General features: G+C 48.0%; 2 protein-coding genes across 2 annotated transcripts in view; both read left to right on the plus strand.

The window, feature by feature from the left end:
- Window positions 1-6,742, plus strand: part of LOC148042584 (solute carrier family 2, facilitated glucose transporter member 5-like) — a 10,474-nt gene extending 3,732 nt beyond the window's left edge. Inside the window, exons 6-12 of the mRNA XM_087702447.1 lie at window positions 1-94; window positions 1,532-1,719; window positions 2,385-2,495; window positions 3,709-3,810; window positions 4,449-4,524; window positions 4,660-4,787; window positions 6,107-6,742. The exon at window positions 1-94 is cut by the window's left edge and continues 32 nt beyond it. Coding sequence (XP_087558573.1) covers window positions 1-94; window positions 1,532-1,719; window positions 2,385-2,495; window positions 3,709-3,810; window positions 4,449-4,524; window positions 4,660-4,787; window positions 6,107-6,256 — 849 coding nt within the window. The 3' untranslated portion in view covers window positions 6,257-6,742. The remainder of the gene's footprint in view (window positions 95-1,531; window positions 1,720-2,384; window positions 2,496-3,708; window positions 3,811-4,448; window positions 4,525-4,659; window positions 4,788-6,106) is intronic.
- A 1,760-nt stretch (window positions 6,743-8,502) lies between these two features.
- On the plus strand, window positions 8,503-23,109 carry LOC148042585 (solute carrier family 2, facilitated glucose transporter member 5-like). Its single transcript, XM_087702627.1, has 12 exons — window positions 8,503-8,646; window positions 10,138-10,236; window positions 10,327-10,487; window positions 12,140-12,264; window positions 14,529-14,681; window positions 14,767-14,892; window positions 16,541-16,728; window positions 17,606-17,713; window positions 19,339-19,440; window positions 20,426-20,501; window positions 21,286-21,413; window positions 22,767-23,109. Exons 1-12 carry the CDS (start codon window positions 8,593-8,595, stop codon window positions 23,022-23,024), a joined length of 1,578 nt encoding a protein of 525 aa, XP_087558753.1. The 5' UTR covers window positions 8,503-8,592; the 3' UTR covers window positions 23,025-23,109.
- The last annotated feature ends 386 nt before the right edge of the window (window positions 23,110-23,495 follow it).

Here is a 23,495-nt window from a genome sequence, read left to right on the forward strand (position 1 = left end):
CCGGCAGTGGTCCAGTTACTCTTTCTCCCGTTTTTCCCTGAAAGTCCTCGATTTCTCCTGATTCAGAAAAAGGAGGAAGAAAAAGCCAGAAAGGGTAATTGATTGATTCACTGATTGATTATGGATTATGGATTGGGTCGTGTTCTCCTCGAGCCAGTTTTGACTTCCAAAAGCCACTCTCCTCCATCCCTGTGGCCGGGGGCTGTCCAACTTCCTCATCCCACGCAGCCAAAGGAGATGGCTTTAGACTAGCAGTTGTCCTCTTCTTAAATTTGCTTGAAGGCCTTGAAGGAAGCCAGAAGAAGACCCTGGGCTTTGATTTGGGGAGCTGGTAGTTATTTCAGGGGTGCCGAATCAATGGGCAAAGCCACAAGGCAGGAATCAACTGTTTGAGTGGCTCAACTCTTACTCCAAACAAAGTTTTGTTTTATTTTTCGTTGCATATTGTCACTTCTTTTATAAAGAAAGTGTTGTCCTGGCTCCCCCCTTTCCCTCTTCTATTCATGCATACATCATATTTCCATTTTACATTTCAGTCATCTTATTTTTATTCCATATTCTCCCGCTTAATTGTAATTCCGTCTTAACATAATAGACAATATCATTATTTGCCTCGCCAAATTAATCAAATGTAACATGTCATTTCCATCTATTATTCCGTTTTATTACTAATAACGTATATATCCTCAAGTTTAATTTTATGTGGTAAACATTTCATTTAATTAGTTATCCACAGGTAATAATTTTAATCTATTTCCCTCAGAGTGTATTGAATATATACCGTTGGCTGTATTTGCTAAATTTTGTTCTATTCTACTAGTAAATCCTTTTCTTTCTTTCTTTCTTTCTTTCTTTCTTTCTTTCTTTCTTTCTTTCTTTCTCTTTCTTTTCTTCCTTCCTTCCTTCCTTCCTTCTTTCCTTCTTTCTTTCCTTCCTTCCTTCTTTCTTTCTTTCTTTCTGTTTTCTTTCTTTCTTTCTTTCTTTCTTTCTTTCTTTCTTTCTTTCTTTCTTTCTTTCCCCCTTTCAACCATTTTCTCTTAGTCTCTCAGGAACTTCATTTCTCTTATATTCTCTTCTCTCCACCCGTTTGCCTAACTTTTTCTTTTGATCTTGAAATTCCTGTATTTTTTTTTCTTTCCATTTTTTTCCCTCCTTTTTGATTTTGTTGTTTTAGTCTCTCTCCCCAGTCCCCCCCCCCCATCACTCCTCATTAATCCCACCTTTGCTATTTCTGGGGTGGCCCAACTCTTGAGAACCTTTAAGTTTATATAAATAAACTTAAATACAAATACAAATACAACCACAGATGGAGGTTCTCCAAAGAGCCAAGCAATGGACCTCATGGTTGAAGGATTTCCCTCAAAAGCTCTGCAAACTTTCGCATACATTTGGCGTGTTCTCCTCCAATCTAAGTGGTTTTTGAACAGATGGTGGGTGGGTGGAAGGGATCCTCCGGAAGATGGTGAGGGTTTTTTTTGTCCTCCTCTACCAATGAGTTCTGGGCGTCCTCCTCCTCCTTCTCCCTCTGTAGCTTTGAAGACGCTGAGGTGCTCAGAGGACGTTGAACAGGAGATGGAAGAACTCCGACAAGAGCAACTGGCCGACAAGGCGGAAAAAGACATGGACGTGATGAAAATCCTATATTACCCCGGCCTTCGATGGCACGTGGTGTCTATCGTGGTCCTGATGGCAGGCCAGCAGTTCTCGGGGATCAATGCGGTATGGAAACTTTCTGGAGAACTTCCCTTCCGGAGCGTGTATCTTGTGTTTCTCAGGGCCATCTGAGGTGGTGGGTCTCTGGTAGAGCAGACTTCCGATCCATTTCCGTCAACCTTGACAAAAGTTGAACAGGGGTGGACCTCAACTCAGTGGTGAAATTCAATTTTTTTTACTACCGGTTCTGTGGGCGTGGCTTGGTGGGCGTGGTGTGGCTTGTCTCCATTCCCACCCCACTCTGGGGCCAGCCAGAGATGGCATTTGCCAGTTCTCCAAACTACTCAAAATGTCCACTATCAGTTCTCGGAACTACTCAAAATTTCCAATACAAGTTTTCCGAACTACTCAAAATGTCCGCTACCGGTTCTCCAAACTACTCAAAATGTCCGCTACCGATTCTCTGAACTACTCAAAATGTCTGCTACCCGTTCTCCAGAGCCTACTGGATTTCACCCCTGCCAACTCCCAGAATTCCCCAGCCAGCCACAGGGGATTCTGGGAGTTGAAGGCCATATCTCTTCACTTTGCCAAGAAAAATCAATCCGAAGTCTGCTCGATCAGGGACCCTCCACCTCAGATGGTCCAACCTGAGGAGACCAAAGGCCTGGTCTTCATCTTGCATGTCAGGGAAGGAGCGGGATGAAATATGGGCTTTGTTGTCCTTCCAGGCCCAGCATTACGCGAAGCCGATCTACTTGTCCTCGGGGGTCAGCGACATGGTAGTGTGGAACATCAGCCTAGCGTTAGGTATCTTCTTGATGATCATCACAACACTAGTGGTAAGAGGCTGTGGGGAGGGGAGGACCTTGTCATCCACGCTCCGAATGGGTCCAGATTTTAAGAATTTTTCTGGCTAGAAGACAGGGCTAACGCAATTGTGGGTCAGGGGACAAGAGCCAGACCCTCCTCCCCGTTTTTCAATCCGGGATGAGGAATAACCAGATTGTTGAGCAAATTCCATTACTGTCATTATCAAGCAGCTGGAAATAATTGTTGCAACCACAAATTCCTCATTGTTATAACGTATCTCCACAAATGAGTCCTTGCTTTGCCCAGCCTTAACTTCTCTGGGCCTTTCTCCGGTTTCATGTAGCCACGCCCACGTTCAGTTCTGACCCCTCCCACTATTTGAGGCCTTCCCACTCTGGGTATCGTCCCTCCTTGTTTGACTTAGCCCCACCCATCCCTGGCAACAGCCCCACCCACTTTGACCTAGCCCCACCAATTCTGGGTACCAGCCCTCCTGTTTGATCTAGCCCCACCCATCTTCAGTCATAGCTCCACCCTTCCTCAGTCATAGCCACACCCATGTTGTCCTAGCCCCACCCATCCTCAGTCCTAGCCCCACCCTCCTCGGTCCTAGCCCCACCCAATGTGGAGGGGATTGTTTTTGTCAGAAACCAGCCCCCCAAAATGTCAGAGTTTGTTGCATAAGTTCAAATCCAGTAACAGACACAGATAACTGATGCATCTGGATTCATTAACTTCTTTATATATACATAAGAATAGAGAAATAAATGTACAATACCAACAGGTGGTTCTTCCAAGTAAACACAAGGCAGGAGAGTTACAGGAGAGAAACACAAGCAGTTAGCTTCATTTCAGCAGACAAGCCCAGACAGGCTGCTAGTTTACTTCTCAGAGCAGGAGAGGGCTCAAGTTTCTGTTTCAATTCTCTGCGCAGGCTCAGATCTGCTGAAGCTCCCATTGGCCGACTTAGTTGCTATGCCTCTTCATTGGCTGACCTCGTTCCCATGGCTCTCCCAGTCATGAATATTTTTAACGAAATATCACAAATCGTGGTCGCCCAAAGCAACCAAAATTAAGACTTCGAGGCGGGGGGCGCACAACCCTTTTTTGGGGGGGGAGCGGCTGATGGGCTGCAAAGCAAACGTTCTGAGGCTGTCGTAACTCCGCACCGTTGTTAAGCGACTGTTCGTAACTCGAGGACTACCTATGCAGGCATTGTTTTTTAAAAACCCAATTCTCTAGATGTGCATCGTCGAATCCTCGGGACGAAGAATTCTCCTGCTCAGCGGCTTTGGTATTTGCGCAATTGCTTGCATTTGCTTGACTATGTCCTTACAACTTCAGGTGGGTCCGTATTTTTATTTTCTTAAGACCACCTGAGGATTTGGGGGGGGGGAGTGGGGGGGGAACCGAGACATTTTCCATCCTGGCTCGACGCCCAAAATGTATGTAGCTAAGCGAAACATTTCGTCAAGGGAGTTTTGCCCCGTTGTCCCTAGGGTCCCATGTCTCGGTTGTTAAGCGAACCGTTGCAATTTCGCGACGCTCTGCCGTTAAGTGAATCTGGCTTCCGTTCATCGGAAGGTCGCCAAAGGGGGGGAAATCACATCACACACACACACACACACACACACACACACACACACAGAGGGGACACTACTACCGTCATAAATATGAGCCAGTTGCCCAACAGTCTGGGATCGCGTGGCCACGGGGGGGCAGCAACCGTCGTAGGTGTGAAAATCGGCCGTGAGTCGCTCTCTTCGCTGTCGTCGTAGCTCAGAACGGCCACTGAGCGAAGGGTCGTAAGTCAGCCACCCGTATGTTGTCGATGAGAATCTCCCCGGGGAAATTGGCCTGAATGTTTCCCGTTTGTTCAAATGCGTTGGCCACGGAAACCACGAATGCCGGGAGTGTAGAGCAGGGAGAGTTTTTAAGACCCGTCTCCTGATTTTGTGGGTTTCTCCCTTCCCCTCCGGCAGAAAAACATCCCTACCATGGCGTATCTGAGCGTGTCATTCCACACGATCTTCCTGATCGGACAAGCAACCGGTCCTAGTAAGTATCCTGGCACCGAAATGTTGCAAACTCGAAAGGGTGGGCGTTTCGAACTCGGGTCCGCCTAAGAAATATATATATATATCTGTATTGGGGTAGATGATCTGTTGAAAAATGGGCTATATTTGCACCCAGATCCGGTCCCCAGTGTGCTGGTCGCTGAGTATTTCCTCCAGACGTGCCGGTCGACGGCTTTCGTGATCGCCGGAAGCGTCCACTGGATGTGCAAATTCTTCATTGTTGTAACGTATCTCCACCTAGAAGTGAGTCCTTGACTGAGCCTCACCCTCTCGGGGCCTTTCTCTGGTTTCATGCAGCCACGCCCACCTTCAGTTCTGACCCCACCCACTATTTGAGGCCTTCCCACTCCGGGTGCCATCCCTCCTGTTTGACTTAGCCCCACCTATCCTTGGCAATAGACTCACCCACTGACCTAGCCCCACCCATTCTGGGCACCAACGTTCCTCTTTGACCTAGCCCCACCCATATTCAGTCATAGCCCCACCCATCCTTGGCCATAGCCCTACCCTTTGTCGGTCATAGCCGCACCCATTTTGTTCTAGCCCCCCCCATTCTGGATGCCAGCCCTCCTGTTTGACCTAACCCCACCCATTCTCAGTCGTAGATCCACCCTTCCACAATCCTAGCCCCACCCATCTTCCATCATAGCCCCACCCACTTTGACCTAGACCCACCCATTCTGGCTGCCAGTTCTGTTTAACTTAGCCCCACCCATCTTTCATCATAGCCCCACCCACTTTGACCTAGCCCCACCCATTCTGGGTGCCAGTTCTGCTTGATTTAGCACCACCCATCTTCTGTCATAGCCCCACCCACTTTGACCTAGCCCCACCCATTCTGGGTGCCAGTTCTGCTTGACTTAGCACCACCCATCTTCTGTCATAGCCCCACCCACTTTGACCTAGCCCCATGCCTTCTGGGTGCCAGCCCTCCTGTTTGACCTACCCCCACCCATCCTCGGCCCTAGCCCTACCCATAATTGTAAGCCCCACCCTTTCTGCAGTGCCAGCCCTCCTGTTTGACTTAGTGCCACTCATTCTCGGTCTGAGCCACACCCACTTTGACTTGGCCCCACCCACCTTCAGCCTTAGCTCCCACCCATTCCCGATCCCTTCTCCACCCACTTTGACATAAACCTTGCCCATTCTGGCTACCACCACCCCACCCAGTTCTCGATGCCTCTCTACCCGTCATGAGTCCCAGCTCCTCCCATTTGGCTATAGCCCCACCCATTCTTACTCTAGCCCCACCCACCCTTTTGACTAGCCCCACCCTTTCCATGCAACTCCCAAGACCTTGTCTTCAACGGAGCATAAGTTGGGATAGAAAATGAAAATTAGGGGCTCCTGGCCCAGATGTTGAAAGAGTGGACCTCTCTTCAGTTCCACCACGAACCTTCTCTAGAAGATGCGTTCTGCTCCTGGATCACTCCAGGGTGAAAGCTCCTGGGTCCTGGTTCAAGCTCTCTAGCAACTGCTGGGTGGAGGTGGAAAGGCAGGACTTCTTCTCTGTTGGTGGGGCAGAAGATGGATCCATACCATGACTTCCTTTCTCTTCCTAGACCGAGGTGGAACCCTACAGCTTTCTCTTCTTCTGGCCATTCAACATCCTCACATTGATATACATAGCCAAGATGATCCCCGAGACCAAGGGTAGAAGTTTCCTGGAGATCAGGAGGGTCCTCTCTCGCCATATGGCCTCACGGTCTTAGATGGTGGACCTGGGACCTTCTCCATGGACCTTCTGCCTTCGGTCAAGGGAAGATGGACTTATGAGATCTCCTCTTAGTTTGGGGAGGGGGACGATGCCTCCATCTCCTCTTCCAGCCCACCCACCCACCCCTCTGATGTCGAACTGGGAGGTGGATCCTTCAGAGGAAGGCTTGGTTGAGGAGCACTTCAGTTGGACGATCCTTGGTAGCTGGGAGGATCGGATCTTCTGTGATGGCCTTTCTTTGGAAAGACCTTGCTCACCTGACCTCAGATGGACGACCCCAGATCTCTCAACGGGGATCCTGGAGACATCAAAACACATTCCGACGTTTTTGCCCATTTTTCTGGCACTCCCTCCTTCTTGTTTCAACTCCTGTGTTCTGTTTGGGGTTGAGATGACCCTAACTTCCTCCGCGGTTTGTTTGTTTGCTTCTAAAATATTATTTTAAAAATAATCATACATTTTCAGTAAAGAACCTTGCACATTTGTGGCTCTCTCGTGGTCTTTATTCGCGGAGGGAAATGAGGTGTTGAAAAAATTAAGAGAGAACAGAAAAGGGGATGAAATTTTGGATTTAGAAGTTGGAGTCAGAAGGCAGAATTGGGGGGCTTAGAAAACAAAAGAGATCACCCTTTAATTTATCTCCTTCGTTTACCTGGCGATACGACCATTAAATATAGTTAGGTTTCCTCGGGGAGGGGGGGGAGGCTTTCTAAGATATATATTTATTTTTAAAAGTCTGCCCAGAATGAAGAAATGCATGTTCTGATTTGGGCTTCCCCAAAAAGCACGAGGCGGATTCCTGGTCCCGACAAAACCCCTTTTATTAAATGAAGGTGAATTCCTCACATTCAGCCCAAGGCCTGGCAAACAGTCTTTCCAAGGAGTATTTATGACCACAGACCTTATCTAGCTTGGAAAGCTGCCATGTCAATATTTTCCCAAATGAGGTGCTGTGGAAGGAAAGGCTGGGCACAGAGTCTCTGAGATTCACGGACAGATCTTCACACTCCTGAAACGAATCTAACGAACAAATAAACGAATTGTTTCCTGCAAGCTCCACTCCCCTTTCGCTCCTCTTTTATTCCCTCTGGGAGGGGCCATTCACCTTCCACCTGTGGCCTTACTCCCCAAGTCGACTCCTGTTCGCTGTTCCCTTCGTCTGGCCACTCTGCGCATGAGCACACTGGGAAGAGGCTCCAGCTGTTCTTCTGCCTCACTGATGTCTGACTCCGAAAGCAGCTGATAACTGTCAGACGGCCCTGGCCCCCCTCTCTGCCTCCGACACAGAGCCTTCCCCAGACTCCAGGACTGGCCCATCTTCCTCCCCAACCTCCTCACTGTGCAACTCTGCTGCTAGCTCCGCGGGCCACAACAATACAGTCCTCGATTTATGACCTCAATGGAGGCCCGAAATTCGTGTTGCTAAGCGAGACCTTTGTTAAGTGAATGTTTACGACCCTCGTTGCCACAGTCGCTAAGCGAATCCCTGCAGTTGTTAACAGCGCAGCTCTTGAAGTTGGTTCCCCCCCGGTTTTGCTCGTCAGAAGGCAATCGCATAAATCCAGAACCACCATAAATATCCCTGAAACCTGCCTGAGCAGGAGGCGGGGGTTGGACTAGATGACCCCCCAAGCTCCCTTCCAGCCCTATTATTCTATCCGGAGCCCCATCGTTTGAATGGGCCAGCCACTTCTCCGACAAGGAATGAGATTCTCCTGAGGAAAGAAAAAAATATCTCGGATCTGGAGCGGTGTGCTTTCTGAGTCGTGCTGCATAAAAACAGCCCTGCCAGGTAGGCTTCCTGTTCATACCTTATACGAAAGAGGCTGTTTTCTTTTGCGCTCTCTGGCACGTTTCCAAACTTCCTGGCACGATGACGCCTTCCATTCTGGCATCTCTTTTTTAAAAATAATAATAATAATGATAATAATAATAATAATAATAATGTGAGCGAACTTGAATCTCGGCGTGTCTTCTAAACGGCCAACTGTTTCGCTTCTAGAACCTTCTCAGGGCGGCGGCCTGATTGGCTTGGAATCCGCCTCTTTCCAACAATCCACAGTCGAAGGGCTGGTTGGTAGCTGTGTTTCTTTCCCTTCCCACCTCCCTTGCTCGGGGAGATGGGGCTTCCCCATTCAGGAGAAGTCTATCTGCCAAAAACTGGGGAAGGGGCGAAAGGAGCCTCGGGGGGAAAAGGCTGAGGGACGTCCGGCCTGAACAGGATGTTGGGTTGATATACCCAGTTCAAAAGGGTCTGGTTTTTTTTTTTTTTAATCTCTTCAATAGAGGGAACTGTCCTGTCCTGAGTTCGAATCCTCCTTCCCCAGAGCTATGAATCTAGATCCGGAAAAGGCCAAAGAGATCAGCCCAAGGTATTTCACTCAGGTGAGATGAGAGGTTTTTGATCTTGGGGCGTTCGAGGCGGCGAGTCATTCTGTGGGGCGTCTCGTGATCCGTCCATTAGCCCCCAAGTTGGTTCCCGAGGCAGGTAGTCCTCGAACTTAACGGCCACAATCGAGCCCAAGGCTTCCGTTTGCTAAAGGAGACATTTGCAAAAGTGGAATTTTGTCCTGTGGTGGGTTGTTGTTGTTGTTGTTTGACCTACCTTTCTCAAGTTGTTAAGCCAATCACTGTGGTGGATAAAGTTAGTACCATGGTCGTTAAGCGAATCTGGCTTCTCCGCGGATGTTGCTCGTCCGAAAGTTAGTTCCTTCCTTCCTTCCTTCCTTCCTTCCTTCCTTCCTTCCTTCCTTCCTTCCTTCCTTCCTTCCTTCCTTCCAGCCTTCCATTCCTCCATCATCCCTCCTCCCTCCCTCCCTCCAATTTATCCTTCCCTCCCTCTCTACTCCATTTATCCCTTCTTTCCTTCCTTCCTCCATTTTATCCTTCCCTCCCTCTCTATTTGTCTCTGTTTATTCCTTCCTTCCATTCATCCAACATCCCTCCCTCCATTTTATCCTTCCCTCCCTCTCTACTCCATTTATCCCTTCTTTCCTTCCTTCCTCCATTTTATCCTTCCCTCCCTCTCTATTTGTCTCCGTTTATTCCTTCCTTCCTTCCATTCATCCAACATCCCTCCCTCCATTTTATCCTTCCCTCCCTCTCTATTTGTCCCTGTTTATTCCTTCCTTCCTTCCATCCATCATCCCTCCCTCCATTTTATCCTTCCCTCCCTCTCTACTCCATTTATCCCTTCTTTCCTTCCTTCCTCCTCTTTATCCTTCCCTCTCTCTCCATTTATTCCTTCCTTCCTTCTTCCATTTCATCCTTCCCTCCCTCTCTACTTCTCTCCCTTCCTTCCTTCCTCCCACCCTGCTTCTATTTTAGCCTTGTCTCCCCTTCCTCCATCCCAGAAGAACCTGGACAGAAATGGGATCCCCTGCTTGAGCAGTGAGTTGGACTACTAGATGACCTCCAAGGTCCCTTCCAACTCTGTCATTCTGTATATCTCCTCTGTATTCCCTCCCTTATAAAATTATAAATCTAAATCCAAGGAAGGAAGGAAGGAAGGAAGGGAGGGAGGAAGGGAGGGAGGGAGGGAGGAAGGGAGGGAGGAAGGAAGGAAGAGAGGAAGGAAGGAAAGAAGGAAGGAAGGAAGAAAGAAAGAAAGGCAGGCAGGCAGGCAGGCAGGCAGGCAGGCAGGCAGGCAGGCAGGCAGGCAGGCAGGCAGGCAGGCAACTAAAGGCTCAATTCCCATCACTTTCCATTGCTATCTTAGGAGAAGCCTCCACAAACCTCCCTCCCTTGGAAGCCTTGGGGGGGTTGGACTAGATGACCTGCAAGGCCCCTTCCAGCTCTGTTCATGTCTACCCACTCCCAACCCTACCCCCTGGCCTTGACCGCTGGGCTTCTCTCTCTCTCTCTCTCTCTTGGCAGGAACTGACCAGGCCTCTGATCACGATGACCATAATCTTAACCTTAGGCTCCTCTTTCCAATATGGTTACAACTTCTGGGTGGTCAACCATCCCGCGGCGGTAAGTGGTTGCCCTGTGGGGTTCAGGTACTTACCCCACCACCACCATCACCCCCTGCAGCCGCTGAGGGCGCCGTTTTTTTCTGTCCAGCTTCTGCATGACTTCTACAACAACTCCATGAGGATGAAGAAGAAGGAGCAAGGCCAGGCCAACCCGCTGAATTTCCTGTATACTTTAACCAATTTGATCTACACGATGGGAGGCCTCACTGGGTCGCTTGTGGTTTGCCCCATGGCTGATAACTGCGGCAGGTAATTAAAAATAACAACCCCGGTGAAATTTCAACCTGCTCTCGTCGGTCGCCCTCCCACTCCCCGCTCCCACCCTGGCTGTATATCCATCCTCGTTGATCCAAGTATTTGAATTTTTATTTAAAGGGCTAGTTGCTAATCGGGTATCTATCTATCTATCTATCTATCTATCTATCTATCTATCTATCTATCTATCTATCTACCTACCTACCTACCTACCTACCTACCTACCTACCTACCTATCATCCATCTATCTATCTATCTATCTATCTATCTATCTACCTACCTACCTACCTACCTATCATCCATCCATCCATCCATCTATCTATCTACCTACCTACCTACCTATCATCTAGGTAGGTAGGTAGGTAGGTAGGTAGGTAGGTAGGTAGGTAGGTAGATAGATAGATAGATAGATAGATAGATAGATAGATAGATGGATGATAGGTAGGTAGGTAGGTAGGTAGGTAGGTAGGTAGGTAGGTAGGTAGGTAGATAGATAGATAGATAGATAGATAGATAGATAGATAGATAGATAGATAGATAGATAGATAGATAGAGAGATAGAGAGATAGAGAGATAGAGAGATAGAGAGATAGAGAGATAGAGAGATCAGATAGATGGATGGATAGATGGGTGGATAGATGGATAGATGATAGATAGATAGAGCCGAGGTGGCGCAGTGGTTAAATGCAGCACTGCAGGCTACTGCTAGATCAGCAGTTCAGCGGTTCAAATCTCACCGGCTCAGGGTTGACTCAGCCTTCCATCCTTCCGAGGTGGGTGAAATGAGGACCCGGATTGTTGGGGGCAATATGCTGACTCTCTGTAAACCGCTTAGAGAGGGCTGAAAGGCCTATGAAGTGGTATATAAGTCTACTGCTATTGCTATTGCTATTGCTATTGCTAGATAGATAGATAGATAGATAGATAGATAGATAGATAGATAGATAGATAGATAGATAGATAGATAGATAGATAGATAGATAAGAGATTAGATATAGATATATAAGAGATCAGATGGATGGATATATTGATAGATGGGTGGATAGATAGATAGATGGATAGATGGATGGATGGATGGATGGATGGATGGATGGATGGATGGATGGATGTATTGATGGACGGAAAGACAGACAGACAGACAGACAGATAAAATCTGCATTGCACTTCTGAGACGGACGTTTCACTTGCCCCTGGGATTTAAAAAAAAGGGAAATCCTTCATTTCAAAAAGAAATGTTTTGATTTCTCTAACATGAGTTTATTATCCTGGTTTGGCTCTGGGATTGTCCTTGGCAATCGGCAGCCTGCAAACGATGGTTTGTTTGAAAAATTCTTAAGATTCAAATTCAGATTCATCACTTTTTCCAATTCTTAATTTGCCGCCCCCCCCCCCCCCGAAGAACAGAGAGTCAGCGTGAGCCAGTCGCTCAGGAAATAAACCATAGTTAGAAAGAAGATCAATTGTCAAGTGTGCATTTAGGATACCCTTTAATACCCTAAATCAAACTTCGCGAATGTTTTGAGGACAATTCTTAGAAATCTTTTTTTTTCTGCACTTTCTATGGTGCATTGAAATTCCCTCCCCAGTTGGAGGCAAACTTTTGATCTTGGTTTAACGCTGGCTTAAGATCACTGCCTGTCTTTCAGAAAGGGGACCCTACTGATCGCAAACATCTTAGCTTTCGTTTCTGCCATTTTTATGGGTTTTTCAACTATTGTCCACACTTACGAATACACCATATTTGCACGTCTGCTCAGCGGGATCTGCTCAGGTGAGTAAGATACTTAGGCTCCTCTCTGTCTCCCCTTCGCCCGGAGTTCATTAGGCTCCTCTCTGTCTCCCCTTCGCCCGGATTTCATTAGGCTCCTCTCTGTCTCCCCCTTCGCCCGGAGATCATTAGGCTCCTCCCTGTCTCCCGCTTCGTCCGGAGTTCATTAGGCTCCTCCCTGTCTCCCGCTTTGTCCGGAGGTCATTAGGCTCCTCTCTGTCTCCCCTTCGCCTGGAGTTCATTAGGCTCCTCTGTCTCCACTTCGCCCGGAGATCATTAGGCTCCTCTCTGTCTCCACTTCGCCCGGAGATCATTAGGCTCCTCCCTGTCTCCCCCTTCGATCAGAGATCATTAGGCTCCTCTCTGTCTCCCCTTCGCACGGAGTTCATTAGGCTCCTCCCTGTCTCCCCCTTTGCCCGGAGTTCATTAGGCTCCTCTGTCTCCCCTTCGCCCGGAGATCATTGGGCTCCTCTCTGTCTCCCCTTCGCCCGGAGATCATTAGGCTCCTCCCTGTCTCCCCCTTCGATCAGAGATCATTAGGCTCCTCTCTGTCTCCCCCTTCACCTGGAGATCATTAGGCTCCTCCCTGTCTCCCCCTTTGCCCGGAGTTCATTAGGCTCCTCTGTCTCCCCTTCGCCCGGAGATCATTAGGCTCCTCTCTGTCTCCACTTCGCCCGGAGATCATTAGGCTCCTCCCTGTCTCCCCCTTCGATCAGAGATCATTAGGCTCCTCTCTGTCTCCCCCTTCACCTGGAGATCATTAGGCTCCTCCCTGTCTCCCCCTTTGCCCGGAGTTCATTAGGCTCCTCTGTCTCCCCTTCGCCCGGAGATCATTGGGCTCCTCTCTGTCTCCCCTTCGCCCAGAGTTCATTAGGCTCCTCCCTGTCTCCCCCTTTGCCCGGAGGTCATTAGGCTCCTCTCTGTCTCCCCTTCGCCTGGAGTTCATTAGGCTCCTCTGTCTCCACTTCGCCCGGAGATCATTAGGCTCCTCTCTGTCTCCACTTCGCCCGGAGATCATTAGGCTCCTCCCTGTCTCCCCCTTCGATCAGAGATCATTAGGCTCCTCTCTGTCTCCCCCTTCACCTGGAGATCATTAGGCTCCTCCCTGTCTCCCCCTTTGCCCGGAGTTCATTAGGCTCCTCTGTCTCCCCTTCGCCCGGAGATCATTGGGCTCCTCTCTGTCTCCCCCTTCGCCCAGAGTTCATTAGGCTCCTCCCTGTCTCCCCCTTTGCCCGGAGGTCATTAGGCTCCTCTCTGTCTCCCCCTTCACCCGGAGATCATTAGGCTCCTCTCTGTCTCCCACTTCGCCCGGAGTTCATTAGGCTCCTCTCTGTCTCCCCTTCGCCCGGAGTTCATTAGGCTCCTCTCTGTCTCCACTTCGCCCGGAGATCATTAGGCTCCTCCCTGTCTCCCCCTTCGATCAGAGATCATTAGGCTCCTCTCTGTCTCCCCTTCGCACGGAGTTCATTAGGCTCCTCCTGTCTCCCCCTTTGCCCGGAGGTCATTAGGCTCCTCTCTGTCTCCCCCTTCACCCGGAGATCATTAGGCTCCTCTCTGTCTCCCACTTCGCCCGGAGTTCATTAGGCTCCTCTCTGTCTCCCCTTCGCCCGGAGTTCATTAGGCTCCTCTCTGTCTCCACTTCGCCCGGAGATCATTAGGCTCCTCTCTGTCTCCCCCTTCAACCGGAGATCATTAGGCTCCTCTCTGTCTCCCCTTCGCACAGAGTTCATTAGGCTCCTCCCTGTCTCCCCCTTTGCCCAAAGATCATTAGGCTCCTCTCTGTCTCCCCCTTCAACCGGAGATCATTAGGCTCCTCTCTGTCTCCCCTTCGCACGGAGTTCATTAGGCTCCTCCCTGTCTCCCCCTTTGCCCAAAGATCATTAGGCTCCTCTCTGTCTCCCCTTTGCCCGGAGTTCATTAGGCTCCTCTCTGTCTCCCCCTTTTCCCAAAGATCATTAGGCTCCTCTCTGTCTCCCCTTCACCCGGAGTTCATTAGGCTCCTCCCTGTCTCCCCCTTTGCCCAAAGATCATTAGGCTCCTCTCTGTCTCCCCTTTGCCCGGAGTTCATTAGGCTCCTCTCTGTCTCCCCTTCGCCAGGAGTTCATTAGGCTCCTCTCTGTCTCCCCTTCGCCTGGAGTTCATTAGGCTCCTCTGTCTCCACTTCGCCCGGAGATCATTAGGCTCCTCTCTGTCTCCCCCTTCGCCCAAAGATCATTAGGCTCCTCTTGGAGATCATTGGCTCCTCTCTGTCTCCCACTTTAAACCAGGGATCATCTCCTGTGCCGTACCATTGTACCTTGCTGAAATTGCTCCCCGAAAAATAAGAGGGGGCATCATGACGATGGCGATGGTTGCTGTCACTGTCGGGATCATGTTCTCGCAGATCCTTGGCCTTCAAGACTTCCTAGGTACCCAGGAAAGTAAGTTGGAAGGGCAGGTGGGATATCTAGCGAGGGTTCGAGGATTGGGCCATGTTGGTTACTTGGTTTCTTCTCCTGATTTCAGAATGGGCCATATTGCTAAGTTTAACTGGGATTCTTGCGGTGTTCCAGCTCTTCATCCTACCCAAGTTCCCCGAAAGTCCCCGCTTTCTATTGATTCAGAGGAAGAACGAGGAGAAAGCAAGACAAGGTATTATTGTAATAACAACAGAACAACAGAGTTGGAAGGGACCTTGGAGGTCTTCTAGTCCAACCCCCTGCTTAGGCAGGAAACCCTACACCATTTCAGACAGATGGCTATCCAACATCTTCTTAAAAACTTCCAGTGTTGGAGCATCCATGACAAATTGTTCCTCCTTGCCAAGTTCTGCAGATATTGGCCTGGCATCCCTCCAAGCCAGATAAGGTCTGTGACTGTAAATCCTCCCTCGAAAGACTTTGCTGGATGCGAAGGAGCAGAATTCACAGTCAATTAATAAAAGGGTTTTTTTTTATTGGGACCAGGAGTCTGCTTCATGCTCTCGGGAAGCCTCGGTCAGAACAATGGAGTGTCCCATATATGTCTGGCACCTAAAAAAATTCAAATCTTAAACCAGGGTTGCAAATTCAGTCTGAAAATTGCACCCTCAGCTCCGAGGCAGCTGAATTCGCTTGGAGTTGAGTCGTTCTTGGAGTTCGGTCCCAAGAATCCAGATCCAATTCAGTCCCGAGATACGAACTTCTCAAGATGTTCCATAATGTGGTCTCAGAAAGAATCTGGATTTTTGTGGAGGGTCAACATGACAGCGCTATTGTTTGGATGTTGTGGGATTGTGTTGTGTTGTGGCTCGCCAGCGGCCAGCGGAGGAGGCAGCAGAGTTGCACAGTGAAGAGGTCGGGGAGGAACATAGGTGAGTCCTGGGGGCTAAGGGAAGCTCAGCGTCAGAGGCAGAGAGGGAGCTAGACAGCAGTGAGGCAGAAGAACATGTGGAGCCTGTTCCCAGTGTGAGCAGGCGCAGAGCTGCCAGAAGACGAGAACAACTAAGGAAGCAGGGTCGACTTGGGAGTAAAGCCACACCTTGGAGGTGATTGGCCCCTCCCATAGGAAACAAAACGGGAGTGAATGGGGAGGGGGCTTTTGCAGGAAACAATCCGTTCCTTCGCTCGTTTCAAGAGTGGAAAGTTCTGTTTGTGACTATAAGAGACTCTGTGCCAAGTTTAGCCTTGCCCTGCCTTTTGGAAACTAGTTATGTGGCAGTGCTCCAAGCGAGATAAGGTTCGTGTTGATAAATATTCCTCTGAAACACTGTTTGCTAAAGCCTTGCTGACTGTGAATGGAAGGAATTCACAGCTTTGTACATAAAAGGGTTTTGGCCAGGATGGTTCCACCACAAATGCGCGCACAACAAAAGCGCGCCTGACTAAACCGCGGTGACTAAAGCGCGGTGACAAAACCGCGCGATGAATGAGCGACGAATTAGCCCTAAAGCGCGACAAAAGCGCGCCGACAGAAGCGCGCTGTAACGTAACCCTAAACCTGACTCTAAACCTAACCCTAAACCTAACCCTAACCCTAACCCTAAACCTAACCCTAACCCTAACCCTAACCCTAACCCTAAACCTAACCCTAAACCTAACCCTAAACCTAACCCTAAACCTAACCCTAAACCTAACCCTAACCCTAAACCTTACCTTAACTTAAATCGCGCTTCTGTCGGCGCGCTGTTGTCGGCGCGCTTTTGACATCGCGGTTTTAGCGCCGCGGTTTTGTCGGTGCGCTTATGACGTTCGTGCTTTTGTCGGGTCACGGGCCAGGATGAAGACTTTGTTTCTTGCTTTCTCTCCTGTCCCACCCACAGTCTTGAGGGTCCTACGAGCCAAGGAAGATGTTGAGGAAGAGATAGAAGAACTCCATCAAGAAGATATAGCTGAGATGGACGAAAAGGAATTGACGCTGTTGAACCGGCTTACCTACAAAGGTTTACGGAGGCAAATGATGTCTGTTATTCTCCTGATGGCCGGTCAACAATTCACAGGAGTTAATGCTGTAAGATCCAGGCAGAGGCTGGCTTGAGGGAAGGAGAGAGGGAGGACTTCTGGACCTGCCAAATGGCCATTTGGGTTCTCCACCCTCTCCTGCAAGGGACCCGATGGCTCAGGGGCTAAGACGCTGAGCTTGTCGATCAGAAAGGTCGGCGGTTCGGCGGTTCGAATCCCTAGCGCCACGTAACGGAGGGAGCTCCCGTGACTTGTCCCAGCTTCTGCCAACCTAGCAGTTCGAAAGCACGTGAAAAATGCAAGTAGAAAAATAGGAACCACCTTTGGTGGGAAGGGAACAGTGTTCCGTGCGGCTTCGGGAGTTGAGTCCTGCCAGCCACATGACCACGGAGACGTCTTCGGACAGCGCTGGCTCTTCGGCTTTGAAATGGATATGAGCACCACCCCCTAGTGTCGGGAACACTGGAAGAGTGTTCAGGCCACTACAAGCGCCCTCTCAACATGAGTGCTGGCCATGTCCATTCTGGCCATGCCCCCCCCCCCCGAGGTCAAACACAACCCTGAAGCAGCCCTCATTGAAATTGAGTTTGACAACCCTGCCCAGTGGTAAAATTCAATTTTTTTTACTACCGGTCTTGTGGCCGTGGCTTGGTGGGCATGGCAGGGGAAGGATACTGTAAAATCTCCATTCCCAGCCCACTGCAGGGGAAGGTTACTGCAAAATCCACATTTCCTCCTGATCAACTAGGACTCAGGAGACAGAGAATAGACGGGGCGGGGCCAGCCAGAGGTGGTATTTGCTGGTTCTCCGAACTACTCAAAATTTTTGCTACTGGTTCTCCAGAACCTGCTGAATTTCATCCCTGCTCCTGTCCCAGAGGGTCTTTTGCACGATGGAATTGTTGGTGGCAATGTTCTCTTTTCAGGTGTATTATTACACGACCTTGTACAGGGACATGTGGATGAACGGGTTCAAATCTCGGCACATCGTCATCGTGTCTTCTGTATTTGTCCTCGTGACCTTATTATTTGTGGTGAGTTCTCCACCTCCGTGTTTCTATCGATGGGGCTTTTCCTGGGCTACTTTCATTCAAATCCAGCGGTAGGATTCACTTACCGTATTTTTCGAGTATAAGACGCAGCAAGGTTTTGAAAAGGAAAATTAAAAAAAAAGTTTTTTCTCTCTGCAAACCTCCCAAAAACGGCCCATTTTCTGTGAAAACGGGCCTATTTTTTTTTCTTCAAAAAAAGGGCATGGATAGCCTATAGGAAGCTTATAGAGTGATGCTGGGGGCTGGGGGGGCAAAAATGGGCCATTTTTCACACATTTCTTCCCTCCCCAGCCCCCAGGAGCTCTCTGGATGCCTCTTAAAGGTCTGCACATCCATTTTGGTGAAGGAGTTTCGGGAGGCAAAAAATGCTGTATTCGATATAGGGAAAAAGGTGCGTCTTGTACTCTGAAAAATACGGTACTTTCCCTACTGGTTTGCAAATCCGAGCGCATGCACTGCATCTATGCATGCACACCGCCTTCTGTGCATGCGCAGTGCTCGCGCTTTACGTCAGGGCGGGTGGGTGGAGCCTCCCGCAGCCATCGCTGCCGGTTCACCCGGCTGAATACCACCTCTGGTTGAGTCCAGAAAACCATCCAGTCAGAGCTGAAGAAGCTTCTTGGATGAGAACGTCTTCAAAAACCAGAAAATGTAATGGCGTCTTGATTTTAAAAAAGCACAACCATGATTCTCCATAGACATTTAGTCCAGAAAACAAACCATGGCTTGCTCCATGGTGGCTGGCAAACCTTGATTTAGGCTTCACCCCAGGGAAGATGGTGGTCTCTCTCTCTCTTTGCTTTAAGACGGGGTTTTTGCAACCTTGGCCATGTGCGGACTTCAACTCCCAGAATTCTGCGTGCCAGCCGGGGAATTCTGGGAGTTGAAGTTCACACATCTTCAAATAGCCAAGGTTGGGAAACGCGGCTTTAAAGTGATGACTGTATACCCAGCTGGTTAGTGTTGTGGCCCGCCAGCAGTAGCAGATTCGCACAGTGAGGAGGTTGGGGAGGAAGATGGGCCGGTCCTGAAGTCTGGGGAAGGCTCGGATGAGGGCTCTGTGTCGGAGGCAGAGAGGGGGGCCAGGGCCGTCTGACAGTTATCAGCTGTCTTCAGAGTCAGACATCAGTGAGGCAGAAGAACAGCTGGAGCCTGTTCCCAGTGTGAGTTGCCAGGCAAAGAGAACAGATAAGGAACAAGGGTTGACTTGGGAGTAAGGCCACAGGTGGACGATGAATGGCCCCTCCCATTGGAAATAAAAGAGGAACGAAAGGGGAGTGGAGTTTGCAGGAGACCATTAGTTCGCTTCATTGGTTCGTGACGTTCCGAGACTCCTTGCCGAGTTCTGCAGCTATCGGCTGGCAGCTCTCCAAGCCAGATAAGGTCTGTGACTGTAAATCCTCCCTGGAAAGACTTTGCTGAATGTAAAGAGCAGAAATCACAGTCAATTAATAGAAGGTCTTTTTTTTTATTATTATTGGGACCAGGAGTTTGCTTCCTGCTCTTGGGACACCTTGGTCAGAACAGTTATGGCTTGTTTGACAAACCATGGTTGAAAAGAAACCTGGCTGAGTCTCCCTTTCAATCTTGGATTTTCTACCCTGTAGGTCTATATCGTCGACAGTTTGGGCCGAAGAATCTTAATTCTGGTGGGCTATGGCATCTGTAGCACCTTATGTGTCCTGTTGACCATATCTCAGGAACTTCAGGTACACAATGGAAACTTGATAACCACCTTCCTTGGGGGGGGGGGGGAACTCGACCCAACAGGCCGAATATGCCCCAACATTTTCTGCTGGATTTGGGGTAAGGCCTTTGTTTTTAAAAATGTGAAAATCCATCCCAACCGCAAACTCGAGGGTTGTGGTGGGGTTATTGGGGGAGGGGGTAGGGGGGAGCTTGTGACTTCTAGCCAAACTATTGGTCCATCGCTTTGATTGTCTCGGATTGGAGTGACCAACTTTGGAGTTTCCGAGATTGTGGGATCATCATTTCCCTTTAATGAACCCTGTAAATCCCTTGCGGGGTGGAGTGTGGACAACTGAATGAGTGCTCTGTTGGCCGGATGCCTTTCCCTATTGCCAATACGGAGTTTTGTTCAGCAGATATATTCTCAGAGAAATATCTGCCTCTCTACCTAGGATGGAGATAGTTCTCGACTTACAACAGTTCATTTAGTGACCATTCAAAGTTACAACAGCACTAAAAATGTGACTTACATCCGTTTTTCACACTCGCGACCATTGCAGCATCCCTGTGGTCACATGATCAAAATTCAGATGATTGGCAATTGACTCGTGTTTATGCCAAGCTCATGTGATCTCCTTTTGAGACCTCCTGACAAGCAAAGGGGAAGCCAGATTCACTTAACGACGGAGTTGCTAACTTATCGACTGTAGTGATTCACTTAACAACGGTGGCAACGAAGGTCATAAAATGAGGCAAAACTCAGTTAACAAAACGTCTCACTTAACAACAGAAATTCTGGGGTTCAATTGTCGTTATAAGTCTACTGTAATTTAGAAGATTTCCTTGGTTTATAGTTTTCTTTTTTAAAAATATGATTCTTGTTCATTTTAACGCGCTTATATTTTTGATTTCATGGCACTGGAAGCCTCCCAGGACGGGTCTGGATCCTGAGGTGAGCAGCAAGTGAAATTTAATAAATAAATATAAATAAACTTCCTCCAACAGATGACGGGACCTTGGCTGTTTTACGTATCTTATATTTTCATGCTCATCTTCCTCATCGGACACGTTTTAGGTCCAGGTAGATCATCTTCATCGGTGGGGGGGGGGGGGAGGGACTGGGGCTGGCACCCCATACACTGATATGGAGGATAATTGGGGGTGTGCCCCTCTGACCACCATCTTTTCCTCCTCTTCCTCTTCCTCCGCTCCCTCTTTCTCCTCCTCCTCTTCTTCTCCTTCTTCCTCTTCCTCTCCTTCTCTTCCTCCTTTTCCTCTTCCTCCTCTCCCTCCTCCTTCTCTTCCCCACCTTCCCCTCCCTTCCCCTTCTCTTCTTCCCCTTCTTCCCCCTATTTCTCCTCCCCTTCCTTCCCATCTCCTCCCACTCCTCCTTCTCCTCCCCATCTTCTTCTCCGCCCCTCCTATGCCTCCTCTTCCTTCCGTTCCCTCTTTCTCCTCCTCCTCCTCTTCTTCCCCTTCTTTCTATTCCTCCCTCTCTCCCACCTTCTCCTTGGCTCTTTCCTCCTTCTCCTCTTCTTCCCCTTCTTCCTCTTCCTCCCCTTCTCTTCCTCCTTTTCCTCTTCCTCCTCTCCCTCCTCCTTCTCTTCCTTCCTCTTCCCCACCTTCCCCTCCCTTCCCCTCCTCTTCTGCCCCTTCTTCCTATTTCTCCTCCCCTTCCTTCCCATCTCCTCCCCCTCCCCATCTTCTTCTTCCCCCTCTCCTATGCCTCCTCTTCCTCCACCTCCTCTTCCTTCCGTTCCCCCTCTCCTCCTCCTCTTCCCCTTCTTCTTCCCCTTCTTCCTCTCCTCTTCCTCTTCCTTCTCTCCCCCCTTTTCCTCCGCCCCCTGCCACTCTTCCTTCTGCAGGTCCATTACCAAATGTGATCATAGCTGAACTGTTCCTTCAATCATCCAGGGCGACAGGAGTCGTCCTGGGGTCTTTTGTCCATTGGCTTCTAAATTTTGTAACTGGGGTTATGGTCCTTCATGTTGAGGTGAGTGAATTTGAATTGGTTTTTATTGAGCCTGCTCTCTTTATATGTGTGTGTGTGTACACATACACACACACAAACACACACACACACAGACATACATACATAGATATACCCTAAAAATATGAGTTCCAGGTGATCTCCAGAACTTTCAAATATACTGCTCACTTAGCTTTTGTTAGCCTCCGCTAACATCGTCAGAGTGGGAAAAAAACATTAAAGAGATATCTGCCTTTATACGCTATTAATCAGTTTGGCCATTGCACGCTTGATAGGCCCATCCACCTGCCTCCCACCTGTAATTAGCTTTGTTGTTTTTACATCAGGCATGTTGGAATAGAATATAGAAAATTAATAGAAGAGAAGAGAATATAGAAAATTAATAGAAGAGAAGAGAATAGAATATAGAAAATTAATAGAATAGAAGAGAATAGAATATAGAAAATTAATAGAATAGAATATAGAAAATTAATAGAATAGAATATAGAAAATTAATAGAATAAGATATAGAAAATTAATAGAATAGAATAGAGTAGAATATAGAAAATTAATAGAATGGAATAGGATATAAAAAATTAATGGAATGAAATAGGATATAGAAAATTAATAGAATAGAATAGAATAGAATATAGAAAATTAATACAATAGAATATAGAAAATTAATAGAATAGAATGCAATGGAATGGAATAGAATCTAGAAAATTAATAGAATAAGATATAGAAAATTAATAGAATAAGATATAGAAAATTAATAGAATAGAATAGAGTAGAATATAGAAAATTAATAGAATGGAATAGGATATAAAAAATTAATGGAATGAAATAGGATATAGAAAATTAATAGAATAGAATAGAATAGAATATAGAAAATTAATACAATAGAATATAGAAAATTAATAGAATAGAATACAATGGAATGGAATAGAATCTAGAAAATTAATAGAATAAGATATAGAAAATTAATAGAATAGAATAGAGTAGAATATAGAAAATTAATAGAATGGAATAGGATATAGAAAATTAATAGAATAGAATATAGAAAATTAATAGAATAGAATATAGAAAATTAATAGAATAGAATAAATATAGAAAATTAATAGAATAGAAGATTAATAAAAAAAGAAGAGAAGAGAACATAATTATTTATTGGCCAAGTGTGACTGGATCCCCAAGGAGTATTTCTTTATATATCCAATTTAGAAACCTAAATTTAGAAACATTAGACTTGAAGTCAGCTGTCACTCATTTCCACACTTTCTTTGCTTGATTGTTAATTTTTCTTGGAGAGTCTCCCGGGAGGGCCCTTTCTACATTATGCTGACCACTGTCTCTTTTTTGCTCAATTTTTCCCTCCAGGGGAAGATTGGATCCTACAGCTTTCTCCTCTTCTGGCCTCTTTGCATTGCCAGCTTCGTGTTTATCTTCAGGAACATCCCGGAGACCAAGCAGAAGACTTTCCTGCAGATCCGGAACCTTCTGGCTGCACAGGCCATCGAAAGAATTAACGTCCAGGGCTCCCGACGCCAATCAAATCCGTTCAAAAGGCTGAATGCGGGGAAGCGTAAAAAACCCAGGATCACCACTTCCCAGGTCCCATCCGTGCCCGAAATTTAAGGAAGGCACCCCTTTATCTCCTGCTCCATTTAGATTTTTCTACTCTCTTGTTTGCAATTTTTAAAATAAATGTCTTTCTTGCGGATGAGATCCTTGCTTTGATGGTTGGGTTCGGTCAAGGAGGATGGGGCAGGCAGGAGGGGGAAGCCAGAAGGGATCAACAGATGTCTTAGCCCATAGAAATGCGGGGGGGGGGAAGGTAATAGCAATAGCAGTTAAGACATATACCGCTTCACAGTGATTTACAGCCCTCTCTAAGCGGTTTACAGAGTCAGCATATCGCCCCCACAGTCTGGGTCCTCATTTTACCCACCTCGGAAGGACGGAAGGCTGAGTCAACCCTGAGCCGGTGAGATTTGAACCGCCGAACTGCAGATAACAGTGTCAGCCTCTGCTTTGCTGTTGCTTCGGCTGCCATGAAATGGGGAGGGAGGGCATGGTATTTGGGAGGGGTTACTAATTGTGCTGGAG

The sequence above is a fragment of the Thamnophis sirtalis genome, unplaced genomic scaffold (genome assembly GCF_051295495.1).
Source record: "Thamnophis sirtalis isolate CommonGarterSnake01/CBP01778 unplaced genomic scaffold, rThaSir2_p1.2 scaffold_15, whole genome shotgun sequence".
NCBI classification, from domain to species: Eukaryota; Metazoa; Chordata; class Lepidosauria; order Squamata; family Natricidae; genus Thamnophis; species Thamnophis sirtalis.

Excerpts from the sequence above, each read along its gene's own strand:
- LOC148042585 (XM_087702627.1), top strand. The coding sequence starts at position 8,593 with ATGAATCTAGATCCGGAAAAGGCCAAAGAGATCAGCCCAAGGTATTTC. Across the intron at positions 10,237-10,326 it reads TGGTCAACCATCCCGCGGCG|CTTCTGCATGACTTCTACAA; the intron begins GTAAGTGGTTGC and ends TTTTCTGTCCAG. Across the intron at positions 14,893-16,540 it reads CGAGGAGAAAGCAAGACAAG|TCTTGAGGGTCCTACGAGCC; the intron begins GTATTATTGTAA and ends TCCCACCCACAG.